The sequence below is a fragment of the Eptesicus fuscus genome, chromosome 5 (assembly GCF_027574615.1).
Source record: "Eptesicus fuscus isolate TK198812 chromosome 5, DD_ASM_mEF_20220401, whole genome shotgun sequence".
In the NCBI taxonomy this organism is placed as follows: Eukaryota; Metazoa; Chordata; class Mammalia; order Chiroptera; family Vespertilionidae; genus Eptesicus; species Eptesicus fuscus.
Window position 1 is genome coordinate 52,955,991 of NC_072477.1, and position 27,564 is coordinate 52,983,554.

Consider the following 27,564-nt stretch of genomic DNA (forward strand, 5'->3'; position numbering starts at 1 on the left):
AAACAGAAAGCCATCACTTACTGACATGGCTTCTCTCTAGTCTAATCCACTGAGGCAGGATGATCTTGTTTTTTATTTTCTCTAGAGTTGGTTTTCATTCTCCTTTCGTTGTGCAGACCATTGCTGTCTAATGATGACCCAAACATAGTAATCCAAGCCTCCTACATTTTCCCAGATCAAGGAATCTATATAATAAAAGAGTAATAAGCAAATTGACCATCACTCTAACACACAAGATGGCTGCCCCCATGTGGACACAAGATGGCCAGCAGGGGAGCGCAGTTGGGAGGGACCAGGCCTGCAAGGGAGGGCAGTTGTGGGTGATCAGGCCAGCAGGGGAGGGCAGTTGGGAGGAAGCAGGCCTGCAAGGGAGGGCAGTTAGGGGTGACCAGGCCAGCAGAGGAGAGAAGTTGGGGTGACTGGGCCTGCAGGGAAGGGCAGTTGGGGGGGACCAGGCATACAGGGGAGGGCAGTTAGGGGTGACAAGGCCTACAGGGGAGGGCAGTTAGGAGCAAACAGGCTGGCAGGGGAGTAGTTAGACATCAGTCAGGCTGGAAGGGGAGTGGTTAGGGGGTGATCAGGCTGGCAGGCAGAAGCGGTTAGGGGCAATCAGGAAGGCAGGCAGGCGAGCAGTTGGGAGCCTGCAGTCCTAGATTGTGAGAGGGATGTCCGACTGCCCATTTAGGCCCGATCCCAGTAGAATCTGGCCTAAACGGGCAGTGGGACATCCCTCGAGGGGTCCCAGATTGGAGAGGGTGCAGGCTGGGCTGAGGGACACCCCCACCCCTGTGCACTAATTTCGTGCACTGGGCCTCTAGTTTTATTATAAATTTGTAATTACAAATCCTTGTTTAGAGAAGGCTTGATTTAGGCATTCCACCCTAACTGTATCCTGTAGAATAGGCATTTAGCTACTTCTTACCATTGAGACCACTTTTAGTGTCTGTGAGGGCAGTTAGTTAATAGAAAAGAACATACATATATACATACACACACACATTTAGTCACTAAAGTTAAGTATTTAAATCTTAACTTCCCTTAAGCTTTTAAGTTTAGCTTAAAAACATTGCATTTAGAAGTCAAGTACATTTTAATAATCACTTTCTAGAGGGCCTTTAATGTTTGGTAAGATTCATTTAAGTTGAACAGACTAAGTTTTTTATTTTTAAAAAAAATATATTTTATTGATTTTTTACAGAGAGGAAGGGAGAGGGATAGAGAGTTAAAACATCGATGAGAGAGAAACATCAATCAGCTGCCTCCTGCACACCCCCCTACTGGGGATGTGCCCACAACCAAGGTACATGCCCTTGACTGGAATTGAACTGGGACCCTTGAGTCTGCAGGCCTACACTCTATCCACTGAGCCAAACCGGTTAGGGCCAGACTAAGTTTTTTAAACAGTCCCATTTGCAACTCCAGTTCCTTTAAACAACTTAACATCATTTATACATTTAATATATTTTCTTTTATTTTAAACAGCACTTCACATGCTTGACTCAACAAGCTCCCAAGTTCTTAACTCTTAAAATATAATAAATTAAACATATAGTGAATTTTTAAGTTTTGGAAACATTTACATACTTTTGCAGGCTTAATAATATTTAAAAATACCTTTCAACTAAAAATCAAAAGTTTAAACACATTTTTAGTGATAACCTTAAGGGCACTGTCACATACTGTAATGTACCAATTATGTTTAAATATTTCAAATAGCAAATACTACATAGTTTATTCTAATGAGTCTAAAAACTGTTCCTGAATGCAACAGAAGGTATTGATGACTGGAAATTGTTTCCTAGGCTTTTTGAAAATTCATAATCGTTACATATTTCATTTAAGAACTATGGCACTCAGTGTTTGGTAAGGAAACGAGTAGTTCAGGCCCCAGCAAGTGGGCCAGTTCACAGTGCAAGGATCATTGGGAACGCAAGCTTTGGACTTCAGTAGTGAAATAACTAATTCACTTTAATTAATTCAGTGTTAAGTGAGAATAATGTAATATGTGTTGTGATAAGAATAAAAATAATACATGGAAAAACTTTTAACACATAGTATGCAATTGATACAGCTACAACATGATGTATATGTTTAAAACCTTAAAATTTCTAATTTTTTTCTCACCTAAATAAAACACTAGATTATAGCTTTGTTAGGGCACAGACTGTATTTTTTTTACTTATATTCACAATACAGTACAGTAGTAGTACAGCATGTGTAAAGATAGCCTTAGTAAATATACTGTATTGAATGAACGATTACTATACCCTTGCATTGCAGATGGTGGAGGTACAGATGGATTGTGACTTGTTGCAGTGACACAAGTTGTTAGTGGAACCAACACTAGGCTTTAGGTTCTTAACTTCTAGCTTGTAGCAACTGGTCTGAGAAGTAAAAGTTTATAAAAAGAATACTTTCTGTAAATAAATAATAACATAATTTGGATATGGCTATGCCATTTTCTAGAGAATTATTTTTGTTATACCAAGTTTATATAACAAATAAAATCAACAGTTTGACACAGAAAGCCAATTATGAAAAAATAATCATTGAACTTATTTATGGATTTTCATAAAATATAAAAAACTTTTTCTTTTATACTATTTGCTTTTTTTTATTTTAGGGACATTACTGTGGTGTGCCTTGATTGTGATTTCCTAGCTGATTTTTCTGGCTTAGATAATATGGCGGCACACTTGAGTCGGCAGGAAACTCATACTTGCCAAGTTGTAGTAAAGAAAGGTATGTATATAGACAATTGTGTTGGGATTTTCGATTTTTTTTTTCTCATTATTTTTGGTCAGCCACAATATAGTAGGTTCTTAATAAAATCATTGCTCTCATCATATTTCATCAGTTTTAAATAGAAAACTTTTTTTCTAATTTCAGTTTCTGCTCGTATCCCAACTTCTGAACGTCTTTCTGAGTAAGTTTAATTTTTATTCAGTGCATTTTATTTTGATGGATTTTAGCATTATTGCATTTTTAAATGTATCATTAATAGAAATGAAAAATATTAAAGTATTTTGTGTTTTTTTTTGTTCTTTTTAAAGCTGCTTGTTGAAATAGGTTCCTGCTCTATGGAGCTCGTGACCTGGTGCGAGACAAGTTGGAATTTCCTAAGTTCAAAGTTCTGAGATGTTTTCTTACACAAAGGCAGTTAAGCAGCCAAGTTCATGACACTAGCTCTCATTATTCAGCTTTTTTCAGCTTCAAATGAGACTAGGTTCTTTATTCCACCTTATCTTTGTGTCAGGTTGACATATCTTAACATATGTTGTTTTCTCCAGTTGGCTCTTTCCAAAATAACTTTTGTTGCTACAGTCATTTCTTACTTTGCTTAAAATAATTTGTGTTTTTCTCTGTTGTACTTGCCTTCAGAATAATACATTTCAAATGATATGGCTGTTTGTCTTTTTGTCTATTTTGTCTGCTTTCTTAATTTCTTATAGGCCTTAAGTGTTTAGGCCCGATGATTGTCTTTTTCCTCTTTCGTTGTCTGTCATTGTGCTATTTTTCTTATTTTTCAGATGCAGAAGCAACCCAGAGATTTCAAAAAATGTCCAGGGTACACCTGGACAGTGTCCCCCTTCGATGGACACAACTGGTGCCTATTCTCTCTTTCCAAGGAATGTGAATAATTTTACAGTGGGACCTGCTCTAGATTGTGGTCTCAAGAAATCAGGTCTTGAGGAGACTTCCTTACTTCAAGACTGGCCTCCCATAAGGTTGATGCTAATTTACCCAGAGATGGCCTCAAAGCCCACCAAATTGAGCACAAATTTCCACTGGGTTCTTTGGCTCTTGATGTTAAGCTGGTGGGTTACTTCTGGCCAAGAAAAGCCCATCAAATCAATACTTCAGTCCAAGTTGAAGTTTAGTCATTTTGGCTACTGCCCTTTAATCTTCCTCTTGCATGAATGCAGTCCAAGGAGTATAAAAGCTTTGGTTGTTAGGAAGCCATAGTTATTTTCATGTCCTTGGAGCAACAGGTCTCTACAATTATGTTCCAAAATTGCAGTTATATTTATTGTCATTTAAAATATATTACCCAGTTCTAGCTCTATAGTTTTCAACAATACTGATTCTCAGCTTTTTTATTTTGAATAAGTTAATTTAATTTTAATCATTTGTTTTTTGTTCTCCAAATTTACTGATATTATGATGTTTATTTTTATACTTTTTACTATTCTTTAAATCTGTTTAGTGTTTGCTCTGTTTTGTCAAGACTTCCAAGAGATTCCCTATAATTCTCTACAGATTCTCTATGGCTGCCTTACTTAGAGCTTTTTAATTTGGATGTTATTTATACCATTATATATTATTGTATTTTCTCTTATTTGGGGATTATTATTAATAATATCTTAATGATTATGGGTTCTAAGCTGTAAAGAATACAAAACCTCTTATAGATATTAAAACAAGTTTTAAAGTTACATATTTGTCTGGCTAATGCATAGTATCTAATTAACCATTAATGAAGTTTTTTGGGTAAAAGGTATCATTAAAAAAATATGGGGGTGCCCCAGCCGGTTAGCTCAGTTAGTTGGAGTGTCTTCCTGTACACCAAAAAAGGCTGTGTGTTTGATTCTCGGTCAGGGCACATACCTAGGTTGCGGGTTTGATCCCCAATTGGGACACATTTGTGAGACAAGTTGATGTTTCCCTTTCACATAGGTCTCTCTCTCTCCCCCCTCCGCCCTCAATCACTCTCTCCCCCACACACCCTCTTTCTCCGTCCTTCTCTTCCTTCTCTCTAAAATCAGTAAACATATCCTCAGGTAAGGATGTAAAAAAAATAGAAAAAATATATGGGGGATAACAATGCACTTGTTTTTTTCATGTATATATTTTTTCACATATGCATGTATATTAAAAAATTGACATTTGTTTATTTTAAAGACAAATAACCTTTTGTTGCCATAAGGATAGACAGACTCTAAAAGTATGACTCAGTTGTGTTTCTTTACTCTAAAATGAGAACTATTTTACTTTGAAAAAATTAAAGCCAGTTTCAATGATTATTTACTATGTAATGTGTTCCTTGCAATTAATAATAAAAAATTAATTCATTAGTTTTAAACTACCAAATTAATTTCTATATTAATGATTATACAAAAGTTCTGAAAGTGGTTTATAGATTGACTTGGTGATAAACTAGTTTTTATTTCTTTATCTGTCTCTAGGAAAGTTTTATCATTCATCTTTCTATGCAATTTAAAAAAATACTTTATAATTTTGCCCAGAAACAACATCTTTCCATTGTTAACATAAATTCCTTTTTCATTTACAGATATTTATTCTGCCTTGGTTATAGTTTAAAAATAGGATAAAATACATTCTTGATATAACAGCAAAGGAGCACTGCTTTTTGTTCTTCCCTAGGACTTTATTTTATTGTTTAAACTCTTCAAGTTCTGTCATCTATAAGTTTTAAAAAAAGAGGTTTAAATAAAACACTTAAGGTGCTAAGTACCAAACTTGCTTATTTTAGACAATTGATTTAATTTGGTGCTAACGAGTTTTAGCTTGAGTCTGACCAAGTTATTTTAAATAGTTTATTCACCTGATCATAAATTACCATTCCATGCTTGTGTGCTTTTGATTACCACTGAATGAAAATTGAGATTGGGACATTTTGAACCTATTAGCTGAGATTGGGGCATTTTGAACCTATTAGCACTCTTAGAAAAAGTGGCTCCTAAACTGCAGAGATATGGATTCTTGCCCTTTTTGTCACATTTTGGTAAAACACCGCACCTCTTTTGGACCTCATTTACTTATTCCGTGATTATTTCTTGAGCATCCACTTTGTGCCTGGCCCTGTTCTAGGTGCTAAAGAAATGGACTGTAATCTCTGCCTCATGGAGCTTACGATTTAGTGGTGAAAGATAATAAAAATTAATTAAAAGATATACTATGTTAAATGGTGGTCAATACTATGAAGAAAACTGAAGTTAGGGAAGGGTGGATAAGGAGTAAATGGCAGTTTGTAGACTGCCATTTAAAATTTGGTGGTCAGGGAAGCCTCACTGATAGATGATATTTAGGTAAAGACCTGGAGGGACTGCAAAGAGCCTTCTTTGGCTGCCATTGATTGAACAAGAGGGAGGCTAGTAGGAGATGGGGCCTGCAAAGTAGTGTGGGCCATGTTGTATAGGACCTTACCAACTATTGTACGGCATTTGGCTTTTAACTCTGAGATAAGCCATCAGAGGAATTTGAATAGAGGTGTGTTTTATACCTCAGTAAAACTCACAATCAACAATAAGACCTTAAATACAGAAGAGTGCTGTATTACTCTAGCTGCTGTCTTGAGAATTAACTGAAGAAGACCAAAGGCAGAATCAGAGAGATTAGTTAGGGGGGGCTGTTGTAATAATCTAGGTAGGAGATGGTGGGGTCCTGGGCTAAGCTGCCTGCAATGTAGGCCATCCGAGGTTTGATTTTGGATATATTTTGAATTTGTTGATGATTTGGATGTGAAGTATGAGAGTAAGTGTTGGGAATTATTCCACACTTACTGGTCTGAGCGACTGGAAAGATGGCATTGATATTATATAAGGTAGAAAAGGCTTGAAGAAATAGACTCAGGAGGGAAGTCCCATAAGGACTGATCTGCTACATATTTTAGTTTGAGATAACTATTAGAATCAAGTGGAGATGACATTAACCTGTATGCGTTTAGTGGAGTGTTCTAGGTGGTAAATATCATTTAGCATTTTAAAGTGTCATGGAAATGAATACAAGGAGAGCTGAAATATGAGTAAGATCGATGTATTGGATCACTGTCAGTATCCGGGTTATGATATTGTACTATAATTTTGTAGGATGTCATCATTGAGGAAAAATGCACAATGGGTACATGGAATCTCTATGTTATTCTTACAGCTGCATGTGCATATACAATTGTCCCAAAATAAAAGTAATTCCATTTAAAAGGTCTTGGGACTATGAAGTCACTAAGGGATACAGTAGAGATAGAGAGAGGGCAAGGACCACAGACTGAGCTCTGAGGAATCTATACTAATAAAAGGGTAATATGCTAATTAGACCAGGAGACCTTCCAGATGTCCTTCCGGACAAAGCCATGGTGGCGGGGCTGAGGCAGAGGTGGTTAGGGGCAATCAGGCCAGGAGGGGGGAGGGCAGTTGGGGGAGAGCAGGCCGGTGGGGGCGGGCAGTTGGGGGTGAGCAGGCTGGCAGGGAGGGCAGTTGGTGGCAAGCAGGCAGATGGGGGGGGCAGTTGGGGGCAAGCAGGCCAACAGGGGATGGCAGTTGGCAGCTAGCAGGCTGGTAGGGAGGGGCAGTTGGTGGCAATCAGGCTGGGGGGGGCACTTGAGGGCGATCAGGCCGGCGGGGGGGTAATTGGGGGTGAGCAGGCCGGCAGGAGGAGTGGTTAGGGGCGATCAGGCAGCCAGGCAGGTGAGCAATTAGGAGCCAGTAGTCTGGATTGCGAGAGGGATGTCCGCTTGCAGGGGTTAGACCCGATCCCAGTCGACATCCCCTGAGGCAGTGGTCGGCAAACTCATTAGTCAGCAGAGCCAAATATCAACAGTACAACAATTGAAATTTCTTTTGAGAGCCAAATTTTTAAACTTAAACTTCTTCTAATGCCACTTCAAAATAGGCTTGCCCAGGCCATGGTATTTTGTGGAAGAGCCGCACTCAAGGGGCCAAAGAGCCGCATGTGGCTCAAGAGCCTTGGTTTGCCAACCACTGCCCTGAGGGGTCCTAGATTGGAAAGGGTACAGGCTGGGCTGAGGGACCAACACCCCCCCCCCCATGCATGAATTTCGTGTACCAGGCCACTAGTCCTACCTAATAAAAGACAAATATGCAAATTGGCCATACCTCCGACACACCCACAAGTCACGCCCACCATCCAATCAGAGCGAGCATGCAAATTAACCCAAACCAAGATGGCTACAGCCACAGAGAGCAAGGTTTCCTAGGTAACAGAGGAAGCCAAGCTTTCTGCCTGCCCTTGCCAGGCCTAAGCCTCCACTCAAGCTACAAAGTTTTAATTATAGAAGGTAAACAAATTCAAACAAATGGCGGCAGAATGGAGCTTGAGAGAGCAGGCCAGGGTTGCTGCCAGCAACAGGGGAAGCAAAGCTTTCCACACACCCTGGCCGGGCCCACCCGCTTAAGGCTACAAAGTTTCAATTATAACCCCAACACAAATGGCTGCCGGCCTCGGAGGGAGCCCCAGGCTTGGCTCCGCTCCAGGCTACAAAGTTTCAATTGTAGAAGGAAAATAAATTCCAGATACCAGGGCCTCCGCTTGGGTTGCCAGGGGGCATGGCCGGCCTGCAAACCACCACAGGCCCCTTGCTCAGGCCGCCCCACGCCCCAAGGGAACCCCACCCTGATCCAGGACACCCTTCAGGGCAAACCAGCTGGCCCCCACCCATGCACCAGGCCTCTATCCTATCTAATAAAAGAGTAATATGCAGATTGATCATCACTGCAACACACAATATAGCTGCCCCCATGTGGTCAAAGATCCTGTCCCCATGTGGACACAAATGGCCACTACAAGATAGCCAGCAGGAGAGGGCAGGTGTGAGGCACCCAGCCTGCAAGGGAGGGCAGTTGAGAAGGACCAGGCCTGCAAGGGAGGGCAGTTGAGAGGGACCAGGCTTGCAAGGGAGGGCAGTTGGAGGTGATCAATCCTGCAGGAGAGGGCAGTTAGGGGTGACCAGGCAGGCAGAGGAGGGAAGTTGGGGGCAAACAGACTGGCAGCAGAGTGGTTAGGGGGTGATCAGGCTGGCAGGCAGAAGCAGTTAGGGGCAATCAGGAAGGCAGGCAGGCAAGCAGTTGGGAGCCAGCAGTCCTGGATTGTGAGAGGGATGTCTGACTGCCCGTTTAGGCCCGATCCCACCGGGCATTCGGACATCCCTTGAGGGGTCCCATATTTGAGAGGGTACAGGCTGAGCTGAGGGACAACCCCCCTCCGTGCACGAATTTCGTGCACCGGGCCTCTAGTCTGTTAATAAAAGGTTAGGAAGATGAGGAGGAATTGCCAAAGGAAACTGAAAAGAGTGGCTAATGACATGGGAGGAAAACCAAGGGAGTTCACGTGCATTTGGAGCCTTGGTTCTGACTTATTCTAGAGTTCTGAGATTCTGTTATTCAGTATTGGTTATAACTACATGTCATAATTTGTTCTGTTGAGAAGATGAATTCAGAATGCTACATATTCTTAACCCCAGTAGCTTTTTGACCTTGAGAAAATTAAATCATTTATATTGTTCCTCAGTACATTTAACTTTCTACATATACTCTAATAATAAAGTAATTATCTTATATTTCTATAAAAGAAGGTAACTAGGTCAGTATTTTCCAAACTCTGTTTTATAGAACTAATGTCAATAATTTATAAATTGTCTGGGGGAAAATGTTTCCATGGTCAAATAAGTCAAGGAAATACAAATTAAAGTTACAGAGATTCTTTAATATGTGAATATAGAAGAGAATATTTATTTGACGTTGGTCATGCTCTGGATGATGATTTTGGGGTTATTTGTATAGAAGTTATGATTTGAATTGTTCCTAAGGATGAGGTATACAAGACTGAACGGGTCTGAATGGTAAATATTTCCATATGAATGTTCTACAGGCACCACAAATTCAGTATGTCCAAAATGGAATTCATTTTTTTCTGCAACATATGCTTTTCTCTCCTTGAATTGTCTTTCTTGATTATTGGCATTACCATTCTCTTGTGACTCAAGGCAGACATTTGGGGGCTCATATTTGCGCTTCTCATTTACATTTATCAAGTTGGCACTTCTATTCTGTTGATTTTACCTTGTTTATCATCTGCCTAAACTTTGTCTTCTCCTTGCTTTACTTAAGGCAGCCATTAACTGTTCTTTATATGGACGCCTGACTAGAGCCTACCCTCTTTTAATATGTCCTTTCTCTTCCTGTTGCACAAATCTGATCATATTTTCCTATTAATTTTCCTTTTAGAATAAAGTTCTTAGCATAAACACTTTAGCATGGCAATCAAGACTTTTCCTGAAATGGCCCTTGCTATTTCTGCATTTTCAAGTTACTCTTCCTTGTTCCCTACAATCAATCATATGGGATCACTCAAGGTATCATATAATTGCCATCTTGTTTATTTCTTTGCCTTTACTCTGCCTTGAATCCCTTTCCCTGTTTTGCTCTTTTTTTCATTTAATCCTCACCCAAGGACATATTCATTAATTGTTAGAGAGAGAGAGGGGAAGAGAGAGGGATGAAAAAAATTGGTGGATTGCCTCCCATATTGCACCCCAACCAAGATTGAACCCTCAATCTAGGTATATGCCCTGACCGGGAATTGAAACCATGAGTTTTCAGTGTTCAGGACAGTGCTCCAACAAACCTAAGCCACACCGGCCAGAGCTTTGCTCTTGCTGCAAACCAAGTTCACTGTGGTGTAATCACTCTGTCCTCTTTCACCTTCATAGTAACTTAGTCCTTTCTTTATACACCCACTGAGTCATAAGATGTCTCTTTTCTAGCACTTTACAATTCTGTAAACATTTGCTTCAATACGTTTCTATGACAGTGAACTTCTTGAAAGGAGGGACTGTGTGTTAACTGGACTGGAACTCTTAGCACAGTTACCTGATGTATGTGCAGCCCGGTAAATGTTTAGCTCAGTTACCCTTTCCATATATAATATCTGTTAACACCTCTCAGAACAAATGATCAGAAATGGTGCACTAGATTTTTACTATTATTTATTAGTATGTTGATTAGTATCTTAAATTTAATCCTGAATGTCTACTAGTAAGTGTAGGGTATTAAGAATTGGTTGTCTTTACTACTAGCTAGTTGTACAACCTCTTTCCAGCTTTTTTTTTTATAGTATGCTTACAAATATTCTTAAATTGAAGATTAAATTTTGAAAATCGCATTGAAAATTTTGGCTTTTAAATATTATTGGAAAGAAAGAGTGTGGCCTGGCTGAAATGAATCAACATTTTCTCCCTTATAGCTCCTTTCCCCATCCAATGGTATGTTTATAGTGTGAATGAAACTTCAAAAGAATATACTAATGTAACTGACCCAAAATATTCATTTTACATGTAACCTTGGATCATCTGACCTGCAGAATAATGCAAGTAGGGACATTTGTTTCATTTTCAACTTTAGAGGGAAGAGATTGTCCTTGAGAAATAAATCAGAAAGATTTATTTCAGCAGGTTTATATACAGAAGAAAAATTACTTATTTGCAATCATGTTCTTTAATTATTTGTTGTTGAAATTGATCACCAGTCAGTCCTGTTTTCTTTACATTGAAGTCTTAAACAGTGTTTGTTGAAATGCTACATAACATTTTTCTATAAAAAGTTATGACAACATTCACAGGTAAAAAGTATAATTATGTAATGGCAGATTCTTAGCTCAGAACTTTGAGCTTAGCAAATTTCACTGTCTTCTACCAAGCAATTGAATATCTCAAATGATAACTATTTCAGCAAGTATCTTTAATGAATAAAAATTACAGGTAAAAACTTCTTTCTTTAAAGAAAATGTTAATGATGTATTCATAGTGCATTATAATTTGTTAATCTTAAGTATGCTTTCATAGTTACAATAATGTATACATTTTAGTGATGAAGGTAATAATTCAATGAAATTTTAGATAGTGTACATTTAAATATTTTTAGATCTGTTTTTTTAAATGTTTTTACTGGTTATTATAATTCTATTCATTAAACAGAATATCAACATGGTTAAACCCCAAACAAAATTGGCATCCCAATTTTGATAAACTTCTTAAGGCTAGTTGTTTTAATAATTTATTTTGTTCTCATTTATCAGTTTCTTAGCCAGTAAAATGGAGAGTAACAAAAAAACTCTGTTACCAACCTCCATTGCAGAGATGATAAGGACTCAATATCGCCAGTTGAAATGCAATAATATTAACACATGCTTAATAAGTAGCTTTCATTTTAATTGCTTCATAACATCAATTTATTAGGATTGCCATATGTGTAAATGGTTATCATGATAATGTTTCTTAAGAATGTAAGGTCTTTGATAACATTTTCAACAATAGGCTGAAAAGAAAAAGGCTTTTATAAAATACTCTTAAATTACTTTGTGACCAATTTGTTTCAGTTTTTCAAACTAAGTTTAAGATTATTAAATGCTTAGAAACAAAAATCAATTGTAATTTACAAATTTATTTCAAAACCTCATTAACCCAATGCCTACTTGTTTCATCAGACTAATTTTTATGTTTTCTTACTGCTTTATACATGTTAATCTTAAAACTATTATTTTTCCATATATAAAATCATTAAAGCAGTGAAGTTTTACTGTACATTTGATGTTATTTCATTTTTATAAATATTATTGTTCACAATTAAATACTTGAGAGAATTACAAATCTTTAACCTGAAAACGATTGACATTTGTGCATTTTGCTCACTTTTTGTGCAAATTTTATTCATTTACATTTGTTTAGTAACTTAGTTCTAGTTATTTTAATATACTACCAATGTAGTTCTCATGCACAAAAGGACATGCTCTATTTTAAATTATTTGTAATTTTATGTAATAACTAAAACATAGGTAAGTAATTGTACACAGTTAAATTATTAAAATATAGTAAGGCACTAGCATTGTATAGACCTATTTTTTAAAATTTATCCTAAGAAAATGCATAAAGAAAAAGGGTTTTTACCAATTCCATATTTCAGATACTAACTATGAGAGTAGCTTTTAGCATGGTTGACACAGATGTCTTCATTTGTGTTCATGAAATTTAAGTTAGTATAGTTGTTGCTAATGTTAAATATATTAATACTTAAGTGTAGCTATTAAACCTTCATAAAGTTATGAAATACTCAACTCTGTTAATGGCATTTCAGATCAGGTAAGCCTCCTAATTATGCAGATTTTAATATATAATATCAGCAAATGATACAGTCATCAACAGTTTCTGAAATAAAAATATTTTGGAAAAGTTAGTTTTTATATTGATTATTTTAAAAGTTTCATAGGTGGCATATGCCTTTGTTAATATAAGAAGTTACAATTAATATAGTTTTGGAAATTAAGAAGTTTAAAAAAATTTATAGTTAATATTTGAACTGTGCTTATAAAGGTTGTTAAGAGAATATGTCCTCCAAAATTCTAAATTTCCGTGATTTTTATTACCTTTAGGTAAGTTAATTGTAATAGATACTGAAATTGCATTATTATTGAACTTCACCATAGGTAATATATATTCTCTCACATTTTAAGTCTTATAATAATAGTCAGTATTAATGCATATCACATATAATTACCATATATCGTACTTTTATTTTTTAAAGAGTAAATCTTTTTTGAAACTTACTAATGTATTATGCCATTTATTTTAAATTGTACTGTTTTATCTGTTTCCATTGTAATTATAAAAAATTCAATACTTATTTTGTTTTCAAGATTAAAAAATGAAGCTCCCATTAAGGAACAAAAGCCTGTGTCTGAGGTAAATTTTGTCTTATTTTATACTTTAAAGATTTATACATTAGAAAGCATTATTGGTGTGGTTTTTCAGAAAAAGGTTTAATTCAACAGGCTTACATCAATAACAATTGTTGGCATGTTATCAGGAAAAAATTGAGATTTAAAAGAAACTTTCATTAGATATAAAAATATCTAATCTTAAGTAAAATTGTAAGGTGGTTTTGTTTTGACAAAGACATATATTTCACTTGCTTGTTTAATTCAACTAGTGAGTAATGAATATAAATTTATGATTTTAAAATTCTGAAATCCATAAAACCTCTAACATTTGGTACATTGGAAAATTAATCTTTCCAAATGATATAACTTTGGGGGGTGGGGGGGACTTAGACTGTCAAAGATTTAACTAATTTTTTAAGTGAAAATATGTTGGATATATGGTAACACTGTTTTAGCTATCTTAAACAGGCACTGTGAATATAACACTCAGGGTTATCATATAAATGTTATTTACTGGGCATCTAATAAATGAGAAATTTCTAAAGTTAGAAATAATTTTGCTCAAGTGCTTACTTTCTTGATGTTAATTTTTTAAAATGTTACTTAATATTATTTGTGATGTTTTTGCTGAGTATAATTAAGTGAGGCAGGTTTAGCATTTATCTTTTGCATAGCATTATGTCTTATACAGAGTAAGTAAAACCAAGGCAGAAGTAGCAGCCTTCTTCCAAGCAGCTTTTATACCACAGAAAGTTTTCTTTTGCATGAAAGGTTTTTAACTACAAATAAATTTCTTTAATAAATGTAGGATATTTTGGTTATCTATTTATTCTTGAGTAGTTTCGGTAGTTTGGGGTTTTTAAGGAATTGGAACATTTAATCTGAGATGTTGAATTTATGTGTATAGAGTTGTTTGTAGTATTCCCTTATTCTTTTAAATGTCTGTGGGTTCTGCAGTGATAAATCCTCTCTTTCATTCCTGATATTGGTAGTTTCTGTGTTTTTTTTCCCTGTTGTTCTCATGTACTGTATATAACTTTTAAAGACAGAATACAATGTTATTGTTTTTGCTTTAGTCAGTTATTTAGTAATTAAAAACTTTAAAAAAATAATATTGCATTTACCTTCATGTCTACTATTTCCGTAGTCTTCATATCTTTATGGAGCTCTTTTTTTCTGTCTCGTATCATATTCCTTTGGCCTAAAGAACTTCCTTTGCTATATATTTCATTACATATCTACTGATAAGTAATGCTGTTAAAATTTTTTTCCATTTTTTTAAATATATTTTTGTCAGTATAGAGGGTTGACAGTTTTCTTTCAGTAGTTTAAAGAAGGTATTGTATTGTCTCTTGGCTTGCATATGTTCTGATGAAATGTCTTACTGTAATTTTTATCTTTTGTTTCTATGTATGTATGTAACATGTCATTTTTCTTTGATTGCCCTTAAGATTTTATCTTTAGTCTTCATTATTTTGAACATGATTTGACTAAGTTTGGTCTGTTCATTTTTTTATTTATATGTTTATCTATTTTTGTATTATTATTATTATTATTTTTATTTTTTTTTTTTGCATTTATACTGAGTGGTGTTCTCTAAGCTGTTTTGTCTTCATTTTCTGGGGTTCCAGTTTCACATGTGTTGTATCATTTCATGTTAGCCCCTGTTCTTAAATGCCTGTTCTGGTTTCTACACCCCATCCCCCAATACACACATACTCTTTTCTTTGTATTTCAGTTTGGTTAATTTCTATCTATTGACCTATTGGTTTATTTTTAAGTTGTGTCAGGTCTAATGATGAGACCATCAAAGGCATTTTTCATCTGTCATTATGGATTGTTTTTTTCTAGCATTTGCATTGATTCTTATAGTTTCTGACCCTCTGCTAAAATTCCCATTCTAGTCATACATGTTGTCCTTCTTTTTCTACCAAAGCATTTAACATAATAATAATAGTAATATAAAATTTTCCACCCCATAATTCCAACTGCTGGGTCATATGTCAGTCTGGTTCTGCCGATTGCTTTGTCTCTTGTTAGTGCATCCTCACCCTCTGCCCCACCTTGCTTTTCTGTGTATTGTATAATGTTTGTTTGAAAGCAAGACATTATGTGTAGGACTCAGATAAAAGTATTTATATCTTAAAATGGGCATACCTTTTCTTACGTTGGGTCATTAGTATGGGACTTGGGTCCATGTAAGAGTGATTGGACCTGGATTTTTATTTTCTTCATTAGTTTGAACAGGTATTTCTTTCAAGTATACATGTGATTTGGATAGTCCCTTGAGTAGATTCAGGTGGTTAAGTATGCATGTTGGAAAACTTTAATTAATCTTCTAGATTTTTATCACGTGCAATGTAGTGGAATCAATATTGTCCTACCCCAGTAATACTTTACTGTTACTACTATGTAATTTGTATAGCTTTCCATTTCCTCTTTAAAAATTAATTCCTTTCATATGCTAGATAGTATTTGGTGATTTTAGCTCTTTATATATATTAAAGAATGAAACACTAGGGTTTGGGATGGAGACAGGGCTATTTTGCATAGCCATACAGGTTGTGGACTCCAGAAGGCACTATTTTAGTACTCTAAAACATTATTGATATTTACTGTGTTAGAAATTATAATTGTGAAATCTTAAAATACTGATATTCTACTGCCTATGGATTCTTCTAAGATTTTTATAGTTTCCCATCTTATGTTTAAGTCCTTTATCCATTTCAAGATTGTTTTTGTGTATGGTATAAGTTGGTGATCTAGTTTCATTTTTTTCATGTATCTGTTCAATTTTCCCAACACCATTTATTGAAGAGACTGTCTTGATTTCAATGTATGCTCTTGCCTCCTTTGTCAAATATTAATTGAGCATAATGGCTTGTGTCATTTTCTGGGTTCTCTGTTCTGTTCCATTGGTCTATGTCTGTTCTTGTGCCAGTACCAGGCAGTTTTGAGAACAGTGGCTTTGTAATATAGCTTGATGTCTGGTATTGTGATCCCTCCAACTTTGTTCTTCTTTCTCAAGATTGCTGCGGCTATTTGGGGTCTTTTTTATTCCATATGAATTTTTGGAAAGTTTGTTCTAGGTCTGTGAAATGTGTCATTGGTATTTTAATGGAATTTCATTGAATCTATAGATGGCTTTGGGTACTATGGATATTTTAATGATATTGATTCTACCAATCCATGAACATGGTATGTTCTTCCATTTGTTTATGTCTTCCTCTGTTTCTTTTTTCAACATCCTGTAGTTTATGAGTACAGGCCTTTTATCTCTTAAGTTTATTCCTAGGCATCTTAATTTTTTTGGTGCAGTGGTGAATGGGATTGTTTTTTTATTTCTCTTTCTGTGAGTTAATTATTACTGTATAAAAAAGCCACAGCTTTCTGGGTGTTAATTTTGTATCCTGTTACATTGCCAAATTCATTTATTAAGTCTAGTAGTTTTTTGATGGAATCTTTAGGCTTTTCTATGTGCAATATCATGTCATCTGCGAATAATGACAGTTTTAATTCTTTTCCAATTTGGATGCCTTTTATTTCTTCTTGTCTGATCGCTATGGCTTGCACTTCCAATACTATGTTGAACAGGAGTGGTGGAAGTGAGCATCCCTGTCTTGTTCCTGTTCTTAGGGGAAATGGTTTTAGTTTTTGCCCATTGAGTATGATGTTGGTTATAGGTTTGTCGTTTACGGCTTTTATTATGTTGAGATATGATCCCTCTATTCCCACTTTGCTGAGAGTTTTTACCAAGAAAGGATGTTGAATTTTGTCAAATGCTTTTTCTGCATCAATTTGTATGATTATGTGATTTTTGTCTCTCAGTTTGTTTATGTGATGTATCACATTTATTGATTTGTGGGTATTATACCAGCCTTGCATCCCCGGAATAAATGTCACTTGGTCATGATGTATGATCTTTTTAATGTAATGCTGGATCTGATTTGCTAGAATTTTGTTGAGGATTTTGGCATCTATGTTCATCAAGGATATTGGCCTGAAATTCTCTTTTTTTGTGTGGTATCTTTATCTGGTTTTGGGATTGGGGTAATGCCTGCTTCATAGGAAAGTGCTTGGAAGTGTTCCTTCCTCTTGAATTATTTGGAATAGTCTGAAGAGGATAGGTTTTAGTTCTTTGAATGTCAATAAAACTCCCCTGAAGTTAACATAAATACCATACATTTTTCTGAAAAATAGCTGTTTCCCAAAATAAACTTAAAAGAAACAATAGGCATTGTTTTCCACTTTTGCATATCTCTTTAATGTCTAGTTTAGTAGAAGAAAACTGAATTCTCATGTGTCTGCGTTCAGTCTGTTGTGATATATTGTTTTGGTTGAAATTTATAAAGAATATCAGACTTATCCAGTACTTTAAAAATCTTTTCAGATAATTCTGATTATTCTTCTTTAATATTACATCAAAAATAGACAAGTGGGCCCTAGCCAGTTTGGCTCAGTGGATAGAGCGTCGGCCTGTGGACTGAAAGGTCCCAGGTTCGATTCTGGTCAAGGGCACATGCTTGGGTTGCAGGCTCGATACCCAGTAGGGGGCATGCAGGAGGCAGCCCACCAATGATTCTCTCTCATCATTGATGTTTTTATCTCTCTCTTTCTCTCTCCCTTTCTCTCTGCAAGCAATAAAAAATTATATATATTTTTAAAAATAGACAAGTAGAAGTTTTCTTAAATATGTATTGCAATGTGTAATCGACTCCATTTAACTACATTTTTTGTACTTCGTTACATTAAAATCTATTATTCTGTCTTAAACTTTGATTGAATATTTTATCCATGGTTGATTTTATGTCAGGCATTGCTCATTTGTATAATATTGGATCACTGAGTTACTTAAATCTCCCAAACGTTGACATGTTTCATTATATAATATCAATTATCATGTTCATTAAGATTATCATGAATCTCATCAGTGGTGAATACAAGCTTTCCTAAAATTTAATTTTTACTTGAATTTTATTATTTAAAAAAAATTTTTTTTTAAATATATTTTATTGATTTTTTACAGAGAGGAAGGGAGAGGGATAGAGAGCTAGAATCATCGATGAGAAAGAAACATCGGCCAGCTGCCTCCTGCACGCCCCCTACCAGGGATGTGCCCGCAACCAAGGTACATGCCCTTGACCCGAATCGAACCTGGGACCTTTCAGTCCGCAGACCGACGCTCTATCCACTGAGCCAAACCGGTTTTGGCTTGAATTTTATTATTAACAACAAATAATATCAGTTGTTTTCTTTAGCATGGCAGGTTCAATTTGTCAATTTTCAAGAAAATGTCTACTGAACAGCCAAGTTTAAATGCCCATAGTTTTACAGTCATTCTTGCCCATACTTTGCCAGTCATTCTTTAAAATAAAAACAATGTTAAATGGAAAAAATATGGCTAGGTTTTGCCCACAGCTTATCACAGACTGATTTTCAGTATGCAGTACTTTATGCATACATTCTACTTTATCACAATATTAAAAAGACATACTAATGGATTGGAATATAATAAAATTTCCTGCTGGTGTGTGCTGGTAAAGAATACAATGATTGCCAGTATAAATTTGATTTAATGCCATTCCTTTGATTTGTGTTAAGATGCCAGCATTTTTACCCACCACTGCTTTTGTTTTAACCTCATGTGCCTTGGGTGTTTTGGAGGCCCTAGGTGTCTGTGAACTGCACTCAAGAACTGCTTACCTGGATTTATATATGTAAAGGTCACCTCCTGGATTGCAGTACAATCTGTACAGTCTGCATGGGAATTGTTTAAACTCTAACGTATAAAATCGGGTGCTCTGCTGGCTGATTCGTTGGTGGAAAGTATGGTTTCAAAACCATTATGGGAAATCTTTTCTTTGGGGCTGGTAATTTTCTCCAAAGAGGAAATCTTCTAAGTTCCAGTTGGGAATGGTAGGATGAAGAGTGATTCCTCTGGCTCCTGGGACTATGGATTCCTTCACTCAGTTTATGGACTTTTATTAATTTTTTTGTTTTATTTCTGTTTCTCATGCCTGCCATTTGTTGTTCCTGGTGTTTGTTCACAAGTTTACATTGTGTCCAGTTCAGAGTTAACCTTGAGCCACTGTGTAAGGATAGGTATCTGTTGTGTGAGTTATTGAAAAAGCATTTAGATTTCTCAGCAGTCTTTGTGCTTCATTTTTACCTTTTCTGTACTGAATATTGTACTGAATTTCTCCAAATACCAGATTTCTTGGGTTGCCTGGACAAATTGATTCTCTTCTTACACTTCCCACTCAGATGTTGTGTTGTAACTTCCTGCACACTGTAAAGTCAGTTTCCAGTCCTCCAGCCACTTTCCATTTAAAAATTTGTTGAAATCTCTTTGACAATAAGTTTGCTTTGGTGTTTTCTTGGTCTTTATGAGTGAAAATGGTTTCTTTCTTTGCCCTCACTGTAGCAGGGTTTTGGGAAAGTGAGGAAATAAATGTATGTGATTAATATACCATTATCACAGGCTTGTTTTAGTCACTATACTGATTAAGAGCTAGATCTGGATTTTAATCCGTACCACTTATTGTGGTATTGCTTTAGTTCTCTACTTAACCTGTGAAGTCTTATTTTTCATTTATAAAAATAGAATTTATGATATCTAATATGAGAATTAAATGAGATAGTGAATATAAAGTTCCTACTACATGCATTATATGTGCTTATTAATTGGTAACTCAAACTGTTTTGCTGGCCTCTTGCAAACTGAGGTTTTATTCTATTCCTTCCTCTCCCTAAAAGATTGGAAATAAGCAAAATATTGAGTTTGTCTATCATTTATTATTGCTTAGTTTGACAATGGAAGGGTTACTGTGATTCATATGAAATGATAATTTTCACAAATGTTTGTATTTTAAGTGTCTATACTTAATATGTTTGTATAAGAAATACTGTGAATACAACTTGTTCAAATATAAGTTGTCTAAAACTGTAACTAGTTTTCTATTCCAGTAAAATGAATTGAAAGTTGAAAATTCGTGTATAACTTTAGACTTAACCCCAAATTTAACTATAGTATAATTATTCTTAGGTATCTGCAGTGGGTTGGTTTCAGGACCTCACTCCCATCCCTAAGGATACCAAAGTCCGTGGATATTCAAGTCCCTTATATAAAACAGTATAAAATATTTCCACCGCAGATTGAAAATACTATTTTTAATCCAAAGTTGGTTGAATCCACCAAAATGAAACCAAGGGATTTAGAGTGCCAACTATATATTTATTGAAGAAAAATCTGCATTTAAGTGAACCTGCACAGTTTAAACCCGTGTTGTTCGAGGAACTGTGATTGTAATTATGGTCCATATTTGAAACAGAATCTAAGGAAACCAGGTATTCTTATAATTGGATAACTGTTTCATGACTTTGATTCAGAAACTTGTGGTACAAAGAATTTTGTACAGGTTTCTTTAAAAACAATTTTAAAAATTATACTTTTGATAATGAGAATTATTCTAGTTTGTATTTTTAATTAAAAATTGTTTTTCTAGTTCCTTGGTATATAAGATTGCACACTTAAATTTCTTTTATCCAGAAAGGTTAGTATAATAAAAGTAGTTTAAGCTGATCCATGATGATAAATTATTATTTATTATTTCAGGAAATCGCAAGACCTAGTATGGCTGAAGGAGAAACAGAAACATCAAATTCTGAAAGGTAAATATAAGGAAAACCTGAATCTCAAATCCAAGTATGTGTATAAAATGACACTTGAGTTGTATTATTGTAGTTAAATAAAGGAGTAAATACTTGTATATGTTATTGATTTTAATAATGACTTAATTAAAATAAATTTTTGAAATTTTAATACAGCAAAATTATATTACAGATCCCTAATTTTGAAATACTCTTATACATGTAGAGTATAAAGTTGTTTAAAAAGTTTTAAAGTACTAACTAGTAAGTAAAATTTAACAGATTTTTATTGCCCCTGTTAAACAAAAACAGTTACAATTAGTTACAAGTTACAACATGGGGACAATTATCACAAATAGGTAATTTTAAAATCTTTTGTAAGTATTTTCAAAAAGCTTTAAAGCTACTTATTTATGTGGTGGCATCTCAACTTAAAGTTTCGAAATTTAGAAATTGGTTTTTAAAAATTTAATGCTCAGGTAGAACACTAAAGAACACAAGACAGTCACAGTCTTTTAGTTAAAGAATTCTAACTTTCTAATTAGAACTCTTTCCAGATAAAGATAATTTTATTTTACCTTAAAATTAAATAATTTCTCCATTTTTATCTTTCTACTGTATATTTTACAGTAGGTTGCTTGTTAATCTCATGAGATTAATCTATTGCTCTTAAAAAACAAATTATGGAATAAGGTTTTATGAAAGGTCTTAACTTAGACTTAACTTAGCATTTTTGATAGAATCCTGGAGGGGAGGGAGAAGAGTTTACTAAAATTCAACCAAAGGGAAAAAGAAGACTAGTAACTTCTGAATTACTTAACATTTTTTGTAAATTCTAGTTAGTCCAAAATGAGCTGAACAAAAATAATAATTATACCACTCTAAATGAGGAAAATATAATTTTCTTCAGTTGATGTAATTGACCTATAAGAAACAAAAGAAGTGAGCTGAGATTCTTTTCTATATACCAATAACATCTTTTTTATATACCAGTTACAAAATATAATGGACAAAAGAGTAAATTCACAATATTAACAAAAATGAGAAATATGTAAGATCTAAAAAAAACAAAAATTTACTGAGATAGGAAATAATATATTAATAACTTGCATGATAGGCCATTTGCAAATTATGTTGTGGGTTTAATGAACACTTAGTTGAAAATTCCAATGACATTTGGTTTGGAAACTGACAAAGTTTAAGGTTCTGATTTCTCTATTTATTAAGATCATAATTTATATAATTATTACCCTGTTGTTAGATATTAAAGTTGTTTGTGTATACTATTGAAACATTATTTTAATGGACATCCTTGTACAAATATTCTTTACATTTTTAAATGATTAGATTTAGGGAGAATAGCAGTATAATGAAGGCAGTTTGCTCTATTAAAAAACAAAGCACATTGTAAAATGTATCATTATTAAGACTATGTAGTATTGGCTCAAGAATAGCGTGAAGACAGATCAGAGCAAAATGCATTACAGAGAAATTACCTTCCTATATAATAAAGAGGTAATATGCAAATTGACCATCACACCCTTGCACAAGATGGCCCCCCCATATGGTCACAAGATGGCCGCCCCATGTCGTCACAAGATGGCCACCACAAGATAGCCAGCAGGATAGGGCAGTTAGGGGCGACCAGGCCAGCAGGGGAGGGCAATGGGGGTGACCAGGCCAGCAGGGGATGGCAGTTGGGGGGCAATCGGGCTGGCAGGGGAGCAGTTAGGCATCGATCAGGCTGGCAGGGGAGGGGTTAGGGGATGATCAGGCTGGCAGGCAGAAGCGATTAGGGGCACTCAGGCAGGCATGCAGTTGGGAGCCAGCAGTCCTGGATTGTGAGAGGGATCCCAGATTGGAGAGGGTGCAGGCTGGGCTGAGGGACCATCCCCCCACCCCCAGTGCATGAATTTCGTGCACCAGGCCTCTAGTATAAATATAATTTAGTAAATAATAAATATTTGATACCATTGGTTTGATATTTGTCATTTCATTAGGGAAAAGTCTAAATTTTGTGTAGATTGATGTAAGAAATAAGACTTGTGTTATCATAAATTAATTTTCACAAAAATAAGCATTGTTACATCTAGATAAGGGGCTAGAGATCCTCTTAGAAGTCTTTTGTTTCTAATGTTTTATTATGTATTAGATAGTTTCTATAACACATAAGGGTAAGAGTAAACACATAGAAACACACTCAAACATATACGTATACAAACATGCACACACATCTATGAATATATGCATGTATATTTACATATATTTTTCAGGCATATTTTTGTGTTTTCTTTAATTAGGTTGTTAAAAATTAGAAAAATATTTGTGAATGCTTATCAGATTTTGCATAGGGAAAGACACTGTAACCATAACAGGACGTGTAAGTCATAAAAGAAAAATAGTTATTTTTACATAGTGTATATATTTATTTCTTATTTAAAGTACTCTTAGAAATTAATAAGAAAGCATTAATTTTAATTAAAAACAGGCAAGGATGTTAACAAACGAAAATGATAACCAGGACTAAAACCAGTTGTTAGACTCTACAGGTCTATTTTTAATATGGGATTCTGAAGTTTTTCATTCTTGCCTCAGAAAATGGCCATCTCCTAATTGTAATATGGCAAGTACTGTGAACCTGTTTGTGTTTCTTCCCCCTCCTTTTTGGTGGGCAAGTGGGCCTTGGCTTTTTTTTTTTTTTTAAATTAGAGCATGTCTTTATTTTGATCATGTTAAAAAATATTGTATTATAAAGCAATAGATAATAAATGGCCTTATCTTTTCAGTAAACATGATAAAGCTTCTTCAGAGGAAAAAAGTGGATGTGATGCAAATGCATTTGAAGGCTCATCAGCAACAAAAAATGAAGAAAGCATAATAGTTCCAAATAAGGAAAACAATACCTGTCTTGAAGACAAGGAAACTGGCTCAAAGAATATCTTCAGTTATGTTTCAAGGGGTAATGATAAAGTGGAAAAGGAAAAACAAATAGAACACATAGATCAGGAAACAGAGTTGAAGATGTGCCAAAGTTCAGAAAACATAATTTCATGTGATCAGATTAAAGATCAAAGCTCCAATGAAGCTAGGTTTTCTTCAAAGAATATTAAGGATTTGCGGTTAGCCTCTGGTGATGTGAGCATTGATCAGTTTTTGAGAAAAAGAGATGAACCTGAATCTGTTAGTTCTGATGTTAGTGAGCAAGGCAGTATTCATCTGGAACCTTTGACTCCGTCAGAGGTGCTTGAGTATGAAGCCACAGAAATTCTTCAGAAAGGTAGTGGTGATCCTTCAGCCAAGTCTGATGAAGTAGTGTCTGATCAAAAAGATGATGTTCCTGGAGAAAATAGCCCTAGCACAACAGAGACAACAATAGACCCGGCAGATGAAAAGGAAAGAAGTTGAAATTAGTTGTCAGTCTCAGTTTTAGTGTATCAATGGTAAGAGCATTCAGATCAGTGCTACCAGGTGAGCTCAGTAGAGTTCAGAAATAGAAAAATGTGAGATCATTCATACACTTTATCTCTATGTCCAACCTAGGTTATTACAGAAATCAGTTCAATAATAGCATGATTAGTATGAGTTTCCAAGAGGTTTTAAAACATAAATAGAAAAGCTTCATTTAACAGTTCTCAAGGAAATGGAACTTGGTTGCCAGTATGAATTTATTATTAGAATATTATTTATGTTTATAAAGCAGTGAAACTTCCAGCAATCCTAAGCTAAAAATCCTTATTACCTTTATATTCTTCTCAATTAACTTAAAAGAAGAAATTTGGAAACCATATATCTTTTGGGAATTTTAAACTAATGACTAATTGGCATTGTTAATAAAGCTTTATTTGGAGTATGATGCTGGTAAATGCATAGAGTGTGAAATTAATGAATCTCGAGACTTTTGATACACATAAACAATTTTGGATTTAATATAACATTCCAGACTGTCAGAAGCATGTAAACAGAATATTTGAATCTGTGTACCTCCATACATGTATTAGTCTGCCAGGCTGTAAGCTTACCTTAATTAAACTTTCAGTGAAAGTGAAATTATTAAAACATAAATTTATATTTGTATTTTTGTCAGTGTGAGCTGTGCAGAAATTTCTTGATGTTGCTAGTTGTATAAAGTAGAAACCCATTGTTAAAATTCCTGTAGTTATTATGCTTTTAACGTTGTTTTACTGATCTTTAGAAATAGACCCATAAAAATGGTCTGGAAACCAAACCAAAGTATGGAATAATGTAGATATTGTAAAGCAGTCAACTGAAAACATGTCCTGGCATGAATCCAGCCATGTTTAAGTGACATTTTCTTTAATTGTAAAATAGAAACTTCAAATGGGACCTAAAGCAGTGATGTAAAAAATTGTTTTGGGATATTTAGTCTAATTTATCCATAAGATGGCTGCTAAATTGATTTCTCAGTTGTTTTTATTCATCTAGTAAATAATAGATTTAGAAATGAGTAAATGAATAACCATAGTTTGCTTTGAAGTACTAATAAACTTTTATTTAAAATGTTACATTTTTACTTCTTAAAATGTGCTTTGAATCCTTAAATTTTGTTTCACTGAATATTAAATGTTTTAAATGTCTGTTAAAATCCTGCTGTATATAGTAGTTTTTAAGTAAATATTTCCAATAAAAATTGAACCTGAATAATTTTATTTCTCAGAAAACTGCTTGAATAAGTTTACCTTTGGCGCCTTTAGAAACTATATTTGTTTAAGGAATTTTCATGTTAAAGTTAGTGGTAGGATTTTATTCTGTATTTTTAATTGGTGTATGATATATCATAAGTTAGTACTTAAAGTATAAGGGAAAATACTGCTAATATTTACAGAGAATGGACTTGTTTGCTAAATCCTTTCACTTCAAGAGATATATTATTTAATACTAGAGGCCCGGTGCACGAAATTCGTGCACTGGGGTGGAGTCCCTCAGCCTGGCCTGCTCCCTCTCACAGTCCAGGACCCCTCACTCCTTACCACCGCCTGCTCACTGCTCCTTACTGCTCAGCTCGCTACTCCTTAGCGCTGCCACAGAGGCAGGAGAGGCTCCCGCCACCACCACTGTGCTTGCCAGCAGTGAGCCTGGCTTCTGGCTGAGCGGTGCTCCCCCTGTGGGAATGCACTGACCACCAGGGGGCAGCTCCTGCATTGAGCATCTGCCCCCTCGTGGTCAGTGTGCATCATAGCAACTGGTCATTTTGGTCTTGCCACTGTAACAGTTGCTTAGGATTTTATTATATAGATTATAGTTTTCTATCTGCTCAGTACATTAAAGATGCTAAATGGCAAAATATATTATCAACGTATTTTCTTGAATATTTGGGAGGTAGCAGTGTAAATATTTTCACTTTTTCTGCACCTAAGCAAAAATAGGGAGGAAAGGATCCATTAACTGTCACCCTTAACCTTGTTGAAACATACATCTATATAGCAGAAAAGATTTGGGGAGTAATTTAAATCTTAGAAGAGCAGGGAGTAGATAAAAGTTTATATAAGTACCACTTTCTGAATGTCATTCAGTTAGTTCCCAAGCCTATGCTTGAGCCTTGTACCAAAATAAGTCCAAATGACACTATAATCCCTTTTGAGCTTTGGGGTTGTTCTTTTTCTGCCTCTATAAGAATAGTGGTAAAAATGGGAATAATGATAGTAAAAAAAATAAAAAAATAAATAGTGGTATTCAAAATAGCTGATCAGTAAACTGACTTTTAGAGAAAAAGGAAGTGAGAAGGAGAGAAAGAGAAACATTGATGTGAGAGTGAGACTGACTGCCTCCTGTACCCCCTATTTATCTCAGGCATGTGTTGGGAATCGAATGAGCAATCTTTCCGTGCTCTGGACAATGCCCACCCAACCAGCCAAAACCTAAACATTTCTTTTTTTTCTTTTTTAAGTTCAAACAAAGTCTTTTTTTATTTTATTTTTAAATAAATCTTTATTGTTCAGATCATTACAGGTGTTCCTCTTTTATTCCAACCCCCATAGCTCCCCTCCAGCTGATTCCCCACCCCACCCCATGCCCTTATCCCCTGCCACTGTCTTCATCCATAGGGGTAAGACTTTTGTCCAATCTCTTCCCACATCCCTCAGACCACCTTCCCCCCTGAGAATTGTCAGTCCACTCCCTTTCTGTGTCCCTGATTCCATTATATACACCAGTCCATTCTGTTCTTCAGACTTTTTATTCACTTGATTTTTAGATTCACTTGTTGGTAGGTATGTATTTGATATCTTTTTGTTCATAATTTTTATCTTTACCTTTTTCTTCCTCCTCTTCTTAAAGAATACCCTTCAGCATTTCATATAATCCTAGTTTGGTGGTGATGAACTCCTTTAGCTTTTTCTTGTCTGGGAAGCTCTTTATCTGAATGATAGCTTTGCTAGGAAGAGTAATCTTGGTTATAGGTTCTTGCTGTTCATCACTTTGAATATTTCT

The 27,564-nt window shown here is 35.2% G+C and overlaps 1 protein-coding gene across 1 annotated transcript in view; it reads left to right on the plus strand.

Moving 5' to 3' along the window:
- The window catches only part of ZNF280D (zinc finger protein 280D), a 113,970-nt gene extending 88,330 nt beyond the window's left edge, over positions 1-25,640 (plus strand). The window contains exons 17-21 of the mRNA XM_008143177.2: positions 2,624-2,742; positions 2,890-2,926; positions 13,444-13,489; positions 21,083-21,138; positions 23,904-25,640. Of these exons, the coding sequence (XP_008141399.2) occupies positions 2,624-2,742; positions 2,890-2,926; positions 13,444-13,489; positions 21,083-21,138; positions 23,904-24,522 (877 nt within the window). The 3' untranslated portion in view covers positions 24,523-25,640. The remainder of the gene's footprint in view (positions 1-2,623; positions 2,743-2,889; positions 2,927-13,443; positions 13,490-21,082; positions 21,139-23,903) is intronic.
- Positions 25,641-27,564: the final 1,924 nt, after the last annotated feature.